General features: G+C 45.9%; 1 protein-coding gene across 7 annotated transcripts in view; it reads left to right on the plus strand.

Moving 5' to 3' along the window:
• Nucleotides 1-12190, plus strand: part of GRM7 (glutamate metabotropic receptor 7) — a 267872-nt gene that overhangs the window by 104280 nt on the left and 151402 nt on the right. For 2 of the 7 annotated variants that reach the window (XM_065075811.1, XM_065075807.1), the window contains one exon: nt 7427-7643. The exons of the other annotated variants lie outside the window; for them this stretch is intronic. In XM_065075811.1, coding sequence (XP_064931883.1) covers nt 7427-7643 — 217 coding nt within the window. The remainder of the gene's footprint in view (nt 1-7426; nt 7644-12190) is intronic. 7 annotated transcript variants of the gene reach the window in all.

Here is a 12190-nt window from a genome sequence, read left to right on the forward strand (position 1 = left end):
TAGAAAGCCGGCAGATCGGAGCCGCAGAGCATCACGTCTGTTACTGCCCTGTGCAATTACAGTCGCTCCCTTCATAGGACTGACCTTCCCTCTTCATTTCCACCCAACCACCTGCATGGAGCTTCTCGCGTGTATTCACTACGTGTTGAAGCTGAAGCCTGTGCTGCACAGCCAGGCAACTCGGTAAATGAAATGGAATCACAGGTGTCCTCTCCTGGAGTTCCCCGCGTTCTGTCAGCCTGCTGCCCTCCCTGACACTGCTTTATTCTCCTGGCACTGATGCTCTGGAATTATCTGGTAGCGAGAGCTACGACAGCAGCGATCTCGTCCAGTTTCCATTGATGATTTGTCGAGAATACCCATAGTTCTCTATAGGTACAGAATTTTGCCATCCCGCTTGAAAACTCCCACAGAAAAGAAGAACGTACGTGAGGTCTGGGAGCCCTGATGCAGGGCCTTGACGGCAGATGCTGAGCGCTTTGAAAATCTCTCCTTTGAAATGCTTTGGAAAGTGGGATTTATTCAGTTTGATTGGCATCTCAATAGTCCTTGTGGTCTACAAGGTCAAGTGGAGAGAAGATTAATTCACATAAAGCTGAAGCCATAGTGTGGGATGGAGCAATGGGCCAACGTGGACATGGGCAAAATTCGTGCAACCCAAAATCTGGGTTATTTTCTTAGCGTTTCTTTTGTTGCTCTTCAAGATATTTCCATTGTATTAAATGTGCATCTCCTCCTCCAGGCTCAGCTTCTCATCCGTATTTGATGTTGTTTAGGTTTGTATTTCTGTTCCTTTGGAAATATGTCTCCGATTGTCTTGTAGGTGATTGTGTTGATGCATCATTAGGAATTCATGCGGGAGCACCCAAGAGAGGTGGTGATGGGAGCAAACGGGACCTCGTTTGAACACCGGTAGCTTTAGCAATTGGTAAACAAGGTTGGGAGAAACTGAGGTGAACTGTGAATAGATTAATGGGTTTGGAATTTTTCTGTTATACAAACGCCTTCCTTTTGCTGTGCTGCTCTTGTTCACGGCTCAGAAGAACTTGTTCTGCAGTGTAACATGTGTGCACAGCAATGGGTTTGCCATGTGTAAACACCTTATAGAGCGTGACAGAGCTGTACCGAAATACTTTCTATTGCCCTTAAAATTGATTTACATGAAAACTTTTTTTGCTAATTGGTTTGCCTCATTTTCTCATTGTCAACATTTGATTCTTGAGTATAAAACCAGCTTGAAATGCACTACTACTAACATTTCATCATAAAACATAATAAGGAGGGATTATCAAAGCACTCGAGCAGGATTTGTTCTCATCATTACCTGAGACTGTTGGAAATATTGTTCCCTAGGCTTTTAAGAGCCCTAGAGCAAGAACTGCAGTAATACTTGTTTTCGTATGCACCTTGTGGGACAGAAATAGGGCACATGCTGCTAGATTGACACCTCACAAAAAACCTCCCCAAGGCTGCTGATGTGGTGGCGTTTAGGCTTTGGAGGGGCTGGCGTGGAGAAGGAGCGGTGGGGATTTATCTGTCGTGTGTCCCCCACGGCAGCGTCCCGCGGGTGTCAGCTCCCACAGACCTGAGCCAACTCGAGTCCCCTCCGGCCGAGTGCAGAGCAGCAGGAAGATCCAGCCCTATTCTCTCCGCAAGCTTGGAGTCAGAACCTGATCTTATTTTGTATCTCGAGTAACATTTTCTTCCAGCTCAGTACAAAGTCAAAATGAAAACATAGAGGAGTTTTGCCCAGAGAAAACAGCTAGTTAGAAACTTCAAATAACTTTAATTCCAGGCAATGAAAACAATTATACACAGTTGACAGGACGCTGAAGCTGTTTGTTATGCAATTTGAGATGTAAATGGTGAACAAAGAGTAGCTGTACTAACTGGTGATTAAATCCTGACATGATGAAATTCTACATGAATAAAATCTGAGACCTAAACAGACTCGAGATTGTTAGTCACCCATCAGTACACACCAGAGGGTGTTGCAGCCAACTGAAGAGTCTTCAGGCATCTTATTTTTGTAAAGTTCAGGTTTTGGCAGATTTTGTAATCCGTGTGGACTGACACTGCACTGCCAAATGGGACGAGTTCAAGAGGCTTCAGCAAAGTAGGTATCTTTTTATTGTCAGGAAACCATATCAATAAAACTTAATAGGAAGTTGAAAGTAAAAATGCAGCAAACTGTGAACTTAATATTACCCTGGTGGGAGCTCATTAATATCTCAACAGGTACACTCATGCATTATCTTAATTGCACATGGTCCTCAGGGAAATTGCCTTTTCTGAAGTTTTCTCACTACTGTCATTTGGTGGGTCGGGTTCAGGTGCACCATTCTATTAATCTTTTAATAAGTTACTGAGGGGAGGAGAGCTGAACTCAATCACATTTAAGGTAGCGCAGCAGCAATAATGATTTCTACGGTTCGGCTGCCTGGCGGGGTTGTTGGCCGGGGAGCGCTGGCACAGGCGATGGGTGGGCAGCAAACCCAGCGCGGGGGGTGGCTGCAGCTTCAGAGCTTTGTCTCCTGGCCCTGGGTCCATTGAGACATGTGGCTGTTGTTGAGGAGCTTGCTACTGTAATTCTGCTCAGAAAGGGTCTATCGAGCAGTGAGAGGAGGAGGATGCGGGATGAACCGATAATACAAAATAAGCTTGAAATGAAGAATTGGAACAAGTTTGTGTTCGAGTTGCTTTTTACTGTGAAATACACAGTTCCAGACCTGATGGTGGAAGATGTTCAATGTTGCCAAGGGTGACTCATGAGACCATCAGAGAGATGTGTTGATTCTTGGTGCAGCTGCCCACAAACAGGCTCTTCTTCTCAAGAAAGACACCCAAGCGTGATCCAGAAAGAGCTCTTCATTAACAGAAGAAAATGAAATAAATGAAGAATAATGTTCAATGTTAAAGAGAAATTAACATTAATTAATCACTGACTAACGCAATGTTCCCACCATTAATCATTCGCTCTTACTGTAATCAGGACATCAGCTGGGCAAACAACATGCAAACCTCCCGAGCGTGATGTTTGCCATAGTCTTGGAAACACAGAAATTGCCTTCAGGAGAATCTGCCTCCCCCAGCGGGGACCTGCGTGCTCATCTGCCAGCAGCCAGTGTCCTGCAGGAAGCTCCAGCTCCAGCCGCGTCCCGTGATGGAGCTGAAGGCTCCGCAAGATGCTGCTCCGCGGGACCGGGGGCTGTTCGCACTCAGCCTGCCTGGGAAAGGGCCGGGGGGATTGCATCCCCTGCGCTTTATGGATCACGACGCTTCTGCCAAGATGTGGCAGCCGTTTGGAAAGCAGGCTATAAGTCCCTAGAGCTTTTTGATGTTTCAAACATTTTTCAGAACAGAAAATGTGATGGAAGAGAGAACTTGCTTCTTTAAACTGAATTTTCGAATGTGAGATGTTGATGGCAAATAGCAGATTTTACCAAAATGGAAGAAATCAGTTAAGAGACAAAATATTTATTTGGCTAATGAAAAACAAACAAACAAAACGAAACGACAACAGTAACAAAACCCAACTCATTTCAAATACTCTGGTTTGTGATCTTGACATGAAGCCACTGTTGTTCCCATGGCAGTAGGATGACATGTCTCGACCTCGATCCTTGCAGAACCAAAAGGACAATGAATAATATGGCTTAAGACAAAAAACTTAGACAAATGGGGAAAGCTATAGGGAAGGAGTGCAAACCTATCTATTTCGTGTGTAAGTTGGGTGAAGTGGGTAAGCTTCCAGTTTTCCGTGTGGTTCGTGCCCGGCGCAGGAGCCAGTGCTGTCAGATGACAGATGGTGCTGAACCACATCAGCAGCTCCCAAAACTGAAACAGAAAGAACTGGCAGTGATTGGTACATCCGAGAGGACATTTAGGGGACATACTAGGCAGCAGGACTATATTAAAGATTGTCTTTACTGCTTGGGCATCCCTGGCATCGTGCTGCAGTTTGTTCTGCCTTTCACTCTTTCACCTTGTGTCTGTGCGTGAACGGAGACTCCTTGTTACAGGCTGATCGTTCAGCACCTTTGGCGGTGCTAAATGGTGGCTTTACAAACGGATCGGGGTAGAGAAGAGTTGGTTATTAGACACCTTGAAAACTGGGGTCTCGTCAGAGCATCCAGCCCTTATCATGCTGGCACCAGCATGTGCTCAAGAGAGCTGGACCAAGGGGGCAGATTTCATGATCAGAGACAGTAATCAAACCACAGCCCTTTCCCTTCTTGGAGAGGGGTTCAGCTTAGGTGTGAGGAAGGGATTGTTGGCTCTGAGGGCGGTGAGAGCCTGGCCCAGGTTGGCCAGAGAGGTGGTGGCTGAACCATCCCTGGAGACATCCCAGGCCAGGCTGGACGGGGCTCTGAGCACCCTGAGCTGGTGAAGATGTCCCTGCTCATGGCAGGGGGGGCTGGGAAGTGCCCTCCAACCCAAACTATTCTATGATTCTTGATCTCCCATGGCCTCCCCTTACCATCTTCATCATCTTTGGGAACACAGAACTGCAACATTGGGCCAGCTTGGGGTTGGGTCTTGATGAATCGTGGGATGGTGACTTTTGGATGTTGGTCAGATCAGTGTGAGCCCTGTGACGAGATTTGGGAGAGGAGCGCGTGCCAGGCCGGTGAGGTTTGACGGGAGTGAATGTGACGTTGTGTTTTTCAAACTAAAGTCCCTCTCAGTAGCATCAGTAACGCGGAGGAACACGTGGTGTGAAGTGCAGGAGAAAAGTTTCCAGCTGAGTCTGTGGGAGGTTTGTCCACGTCCAATGCTTGTGAGCGTTAGAAAAGGAAGAGAAGAAGAAATGCTGAATTGTCAGATTTGAACCGATGCAAACAGATGTTTGCTTTGGACATCTGGGATGTCGCCTGTGCGGGAAGGGAAAACGTCTTTTGTGGGCGTCCGTAACGTGCTCTGACACACTCAACAGCGTTGTACCCACTTAAGTACTTTTCTCCTTGTATTCAGACAAAATTCTACTCCTCATACATATAAATTTATATTGCTTTTAGATATCCTGTAAGAAACAGTGGTAAAAAAAACCCAGTATGTTCTTTTTATACTGCAAGCGACTGAAACAGCCAGAGGTGGTTAATAATTTATGGAGAGAGGAAAAAGGCTAAAAAACCAAAAAGCCTCCTAAGTAACACAAGCAACGGAGTAAAGTTTGTAGAAACTTCACTTTTTGCAAAAGTGTAAAATATGCTCCTTTTGATTTTGAGTTGAAAAGGCAGTTGTTGGCAAGTTGAAGTGCAAACACTTGTCCTTCCTTTTATTTATCATTTTAAAAAGCCGGCACTTGTCTGTCTCAGTGTGGTTCTGTGTGTGGGGCTGCATGCTTTGTACTGGATGTTTGTCTAATTAGTAACGGGTAACCAGCACCCATAAAGTCAGCCTGGTTGACTGTTCCACTTACTATAATACCACCCAATGAACAGATGAACTAAGCTGATCAGCAGCGGAGCAAGCTCTGTTAACTGCTTTGTACAAATGAGAGGAGAGCAATCCTGAAGTGTCACTGATCATTTATTACAACAGCGATTGTAGGCACAGACAAATGAGGCATTTCAATTATTTTTGATGGCCAGGGTGCCCAGCTTTTCTGTGCAACTGCAGTAGTCGGTGTTGGCTGAAAGTCATCCCTAAGGGAGGTTAAACAGGACGAACCCTGATAAATGGGTGTAATCGATCTGTTTGTCTTTGTGGTCCCCAAGCCTTGCTGGGCCCTGGGCAAAGCACTGAGCAAGTAAATCATGTCCCAGCGCTCAGCACCACGCTGAGCTCTGCCCAGCAACCTCTGGTTTAATTTATGTAATTTCTGTGACTGGGACAGTGGAAGGTCTTGCTGGCAATGCGGTCCACGAGGCACAGATGTGAAATAAATCTGGCAAGACTTTGCAGAGGACTGCTGGTTTGCATTAAAAACCTAAAGCGTCCCAGTCCCAGCTTGTTATCACCTCTCTGGCTGTAAAACCAGCGGTCGGACACAGGAGTGACAAGGCACATCTGGAGGAAAGATGGTGCCAAGTGATGGGGGACTCGGTTCTGTGATATCCACAGCGACAGCCCGAGCACCTGCTGAATGTTTAAGTGCTTTTTATGTTTAATAACTCATAGCAAGTGAGAGTAACAACCTGCAACACATAATATTACCTCTACAAACAGGAAGGTGTCTCAACAAGTGTTGGGGTATCTAATAATTATAGATGGTTTGGATGAATTCACTTATCTGCTGGGTCTTCAGCAGCAGTTTTGCTGTACAGGTTTGCTTTTACTGTGCTGAAGTAGTTGTTAATGTACGTACGGATATAGTGTGTGTTGTGTGGAAATGCTGCGTTTGCTCTCGTCCGCTCCCGAGCTCTGTGGGAAGCAAAGGGCTGAGCCCTTTGCAGCCTTGAGCCTGGGGAAACACAATGTTTATTCATCTGAGAAGGCAGGAGAGCTAATAAATACTTGTAGAAATGCTGTGCAGAGACAGAATATGAGAATGCAGAAGGTGCTTGTACTGAGACGTGAAATACCGACCTTGCCACAGTCTAGAAGTCTCAAATCATTATATATGATCATGTTTGTGTATATTGCAAATCTATTTTTTCCCCTCCTTGGCATCTCAAGTGAGAATTATGGCAGGTTCCTTAATCTAAGGAACAGTCCCAGACTGTTACTCAAACAATTGCATAATGTGTTTGAGGATCAACATACTGGCAGCTTGATCACTGCTTAGGGACCTTTGTTATCAAGGAGAAAATAGCCCTGCACAGTATTCTGGTCTCTGTCTTATAGCAAGAAACCATCAGGCTCCTGGAAAAGCAGCAACTGATTTGTCGCAGGCAGGCAGAAGTTTAGGACACAGCTGAATGGCGACCGGGCTGTCTTTGTGGGACAGGGATGCCCGTGCTCTGCAACCCGCACGACTGTTCTTCAGCAGGAAGGATCAAAAACGAGTATCGTTCTGTCAAAATCTAGAGTTGCAGCTTAATGTTTAAGAACTTCATCCCCAAACCTGCTGAAGGCTCCTTGTGGTTTCAGCCAGCGCTGACAGGTGGGGCTGGAAACGCGGTCGCATTCAGGGTCCTGAATAACCTGACGCTAGTAACACCAACACACCAACAAAAAGGACACAGTGAGAAAAATGGTTTGTGTCTGTATTTGATGAAGGTTTCCTGAAAGGAAGAAATTGTGAATGTGCAGATATACCGTTGTTTGCAATTGATTAATGATTTTTTTGTGTAACTTGAAGTCAAAAAAAAGATTGTTTCTTTGACTTTTACGTTGTAAAGGAATATGGTGGAGAAGTATAGATGGATGCAATGAAGACAAATGGAGGCTCAGCTGAAGCGAGATGCTTTAGCCAACTGCTGCAAGAAGTGCAATGAGTATATGAATATGTATATTTATCAGAAATTATTTTTTTCTACAGATCCCACAAATCAGTTATGCCTCAACTGCACCAGAGTTGAGCGATGACAGGCGCTATGATTTCTTCTCACGTGTGGTTCCTCCAGATTCCTTCCAAGCACAAGCAATGGTGGACATTGTGAAAGCTTTGGGATGGAATTATGTGTCCACTTTGGCATCTGAAGGGAATTATGGAGAAAAAGGAGTCGAGTCCTTCATGCAAATTTCCAGAGAGGCAGGTAGGCAACGCCATCCTCCCTCCAGAAAACGCTATGGAAGTAATGAATGTTATTTTGTACCGAATGTTATATTCTTTTTCTAGAACATATCTTTGATTCTAAAGGTGCTCCAGTTCTTTGCAATGCCTCTGTGATGGCTCCTAGATCCTCTCATTCCTAAATTGCTTGTGGAGTTTGAAACCTTAGTGGTTTTCAATCATTTCTGGAGCAAAAAGAAAACCCTGAGTCTTATCAAGCTCCTACTGTTCCTCTGGACAGCATTATATTTTGTTGACATGAGTAGAAGACAGATTTTAAAATGCTGAGCTTTTATCTCTCCACAGCTAGAAATGGTGTGACGACTGTTTGTCACCAGACATTGACTGTGCCGCGCTGTTGCTGTTCGCTTGCAGATCGCTGCCTGATTTGTATTGCTTTGCTGCCGCGTGGCTCCTGACCGATGCTGCTCAGAGAATTCATAATCTTCCTCCTGAAGGCTCAAAGATTACGGGGCTGGGATACAGAGGGAACAAGCTCAGTGGTGCAGTGTGAGGCCCATCAGACCTTTGGTGGGATGCATCACATTTTGTATGTTACTGGTTTCATTTAGTGGTGTCCCAGTAAGGCCAAACTCTATTGGACATTGTGATTGTCAGAGAGAGATGTTCCCAAGGACAGGGAGATGCTGTGTCTTGTGCTGGGTCAGGTTTTTGATATCGAGTCAAGCTGTCATGATTTTGTTGTCAGAAATCTCCAGTTTCACAGCCTGTTTTCCTGTTCAGGTACAAAACAGAGCAGACCTGTCCCAAAGGTGTGACTGCAGTGTCACTGTGCTCACACCACTCTCCATAGAACTTGTTCTTCAGGGTAAATCATTGTAAATTTCCCCAGAGACCCCAGAACACAGGAGACTTGAGATGGCACTTCAAGGGATACAGGAATAAACCCATGGCGAGCTGGTTTGTAATCCAGACTCACCAAGGTCTGGAGGTTTGAATATTTGAAGCTGATTCATGTACTGGTAAGGAAAAATAAGCAGCAGTTCTCATTCGTTGTTGTGATATATGCAAGACCCATCTTCAGAAGGGTATAATAATAGAAGATGTGTAGAAGAGGTTCTGAGGGACATGGTTTGGAGGTGGGCTTTACAGTATTGGGGTGATGCTTGGACTCTGATCTGAAAGGTCTTCTCCAACCAAAATGATTCTATGATCCCGATCAGGACCCCATCATCATTACACAAGGATAAGCTCTACAGATCCCCCACCCTGCTGTGTTAAATACAAACAGCATAACACAAGCCACGATTCGCTTACTGAATTACATAAATCACCAGCCGGATTGGTGAGTGCAGGAGAGGGGGCACTGGGGCGGGACGGGCGAGCTCGGGAGCAGCCGGCGGCTTTCCATCAGCTGCCTCCACTGCAGACACTCGGGTTTTGCAAAGCGGTGCCTGCGATGGAGTGTCAGCGCTTCCCGAGTGCCGGCTCCCCTGGGCAGAGCAGCAGCAGCGAGCACAGAGCTGGCTGAGGGACGAGGGGCTCTAGACAGCGGAGTCCAGAATTGTTGCATTATGTCGGTATCACAGAAGGAACTTATATTTGCATGAATCTGTCTGTTCGTTTGGATGCATATTTATGTGGAATTAAAGAAAATGGCTTTGGATTTAATACCACAGGAAGTGGCAAATTCCAGTGCTCATTATAATTTAAAATTGACTTTATTTGCAAATATCCAGTGTTGCAAAATCATACCAGAAATGTGTTCTCTATGTCAAGGACAAACGCTAGCTGAATAATAGTGTATCATTTTATAGAATTAAATAAATGACAGGAGCAGTTCATGTAGCCAACATGTAATTCAATGTCCTTCATAAAAAATAAAGCATAAGACAAAAAGAAAACTCTGCTTAAAACAGCTTTGCATGCAGGTCGATACAGGTCACACCTACAAGATTAAGATGCTAACAGGGATAGTGCATAAACTTTCTGTCATATACGCAGCCTGTCTTGTCTGGAAACAGGAATAATCCAATCCCCGGCAATGCCTCCAGTTCAATGCAGCTGCTTTTTCTTCTTAGGGCTGTGCTGAATTTTTTATGCTAGACAGATAAAGCTTGTGTGAAGTTCTGCAGGGATTTAATACCTGTCAACAAGTCCCCTGGCTTTTAAAAACCCTGGGGAGCGTCAGAAGATCCTGTTGTCTAGATATGTAATGGAGCAGTGCTGCCTAGAGATAGAGGTCCTGACCTTGATCCCCTGTGCGGAGATGGCACCTTGTCCCTTCGGGGATCGCTCGTGACCATCTCCCAGGTGCTGTTTTGGGGGGGTCATGTTGCAATATTTGCCCCTGCTCTGGGGGAGACAATATTGAGGGTGCATTGTTTTGGGGTTGTTATCCTGGTACCTGATGTGGCTGTGGCTCCCTGGGGACATTGTGTGCAAAGACATGCTTAACCAGGGTCAGGGCTTGGAAAGAGCAATAAGCAGCAATAATTTTACTGACCCATGGCTGTGGGGCAGTTAGTAGCTCCTTCATACATCGATTCAAACCCATTGGAGTGGTCAAGAGCCTCATGTCTGAACATGTCGTCTCTAATGAGGAAAAGAAGGGATAGGAAGTTTCACAAAATAGAGAAGTATTACAAAGATCAGTGCATTTCAAGTATTAAATAGATTTAAATGGCTCCAAACATATGCGTCCTGACTGAGGTGTGTAGTTATCTTTGCAAAAGCCATCGAGCACGGCGATGTGTGCTGGGATGGGGACTTGCTTGTGGGGATCCTGCGAGTAGATTAATGTGGTGCTTGGGGTGCGGATCGGAACTCAGGCTAATTAGAAAACTCCTGCCAGAAGCAAGAGGAATGCAACAGCAGCCAGAGGTTTTTCCTTTGTCAAAAGACCCGATTCTTGTGGAATCGGGGCGGCTGTGATTGCCGGTGCTGTCCCTGCGGGGACGTGGGGGCTGCAGGACAGGATTGGGGTTTAAGTGGTCAGGCCCGCGTTACCTCATTTCCACTTAGCTAAAACATGGGATGTTCATCAGGAGGAGCTGTGCTATGCACAAAGCATTGTCCATGTAATTTCTGTGTTTGGGCTTTGGTCCCATTCAAGTTCTTGTCTCTCACATTGAAGAAGGACAAGGAATCACTGGAGAGAGCCCAGCAAGGGCTATGAAGATGCTGAGGGGTCTGGAGCATCTTTGTGATGAGGAGGCACTGAGAGAGCTGGGGCTGTTGAGCTGGAGAAGAGAAGCTGAGAGGGATGTGACCAGTGGGATCAGTATCTCAGGGTGGGTGTCAGAGGATGGACCAGACTCTGTTCAGTGGTGCCCAATGACGGGGTGAGGGGCAGCGGGCACAGACTGAAACACAGGAGGCTCCATCTGAACATGAGCAGAAACGTGTTTGCTGGGAGGTGCCAGAGCCTGGCCCAGGCTGCCCAGAGCGGGTGTGGAGTCTCCTGCTCTGAGACATTCAAACCCCCTGGACCCACCTGTGTGATCTGCTCTGTGACCCTGCGTGAGCAGGGGTTGCACTGGGGGATCTGCAGAGGTCCCTTCATCCCCAATCAGCCTGTGATTTTGGGATTCTCTTTAGCGGTGGCTGCAGTAGCTGTCTGGCAGCTTTCCCGCTCCGGGGGTGTCGGAGCTGCTGTGGGTCCTGCCCCCGTGACCCCTTTTGCCGAGCAGAGCTGGGGGGGGCAGGGCAGGTCCTGCCCGACGCGGCCCCCGAGGACCCTGCGCAGCTCCAGGAGCTGAAACACGGTAATTAGTCAAAGTTTGAGATGCACCGGCAATCAGCAGTCATTATTAGCTCCCAGACAATTGCTTTGTATCTCATAATCAAGGTTTTTTGGCAGAAAGGAAGGTTCAGTCCAGAGGTACCAGCACATTTATTATCTTTGGCCTTGAATCTGTAGCAGCTAATTATCCTAAATTCAGTGTTTTATCCAAACTTGTTTCTGATTCAGCCAAGATCTTAGGAGTTGTGAGGATGAGTAGAAAGCGCTATCCTTGCTTAGTTTTCAAATATGCTTTGGTATATAAAGACTTTGCTTGATCCTTGGAGTTAATAACTCTTCACAAAGTGACTTTTATTATGAGTACTTCAAGCGAGTTTGAATATGTCATTGTGGCAGGAGATGAAGATTTGAAACATGCTCTGCAGTCTGTGGGATTAATAAATAAGGGGAATGGTCTAATTATGGAAAATCTAAAGGACAATTTCAGATTATTAATGAAACTACCGAATACTTAAATTTCAAAGATTAATTCGTCTTTGATTTTTTTTTTTAAAGATTAATCTGTACCAGAAGGTTAATTGCTATCTGTAAGAAATATATATATTGAAGTCGTTAGCAAAAGACCACTTGAATGCCTCCTGACAGATAAATGAAAGATCTAGTAGGCATTTATTCAGTGTTTTTCGCTCTGAAAACCCCCCGTTTTCACAGATGAGTGCACTGGCTGCTTGGCTTGGGAGACGTTGGCACTCACTCCGTGGCTGCCGTCTGTATGGTGTTGGAAGGGGGATGCTCGGCTCTGCCAATCCCAATGTCTGCGACCT

This window comes from Columba livia, chromosome 10 (genome assembly GCF_036013475.1).
Source record: "Columba livia isolate bColLiv1 breed racing homer chromosome 10, bColLiv1.pat.W.v2, whole genome shotgun sequence".
In the NCBI taxonomy this organism is placed as follows: domain Eukaryota; kingdom Metazoa; phylum Chordata; class Aves; order Columbiformes; family Columbidae; genus Columba; species Columba livia.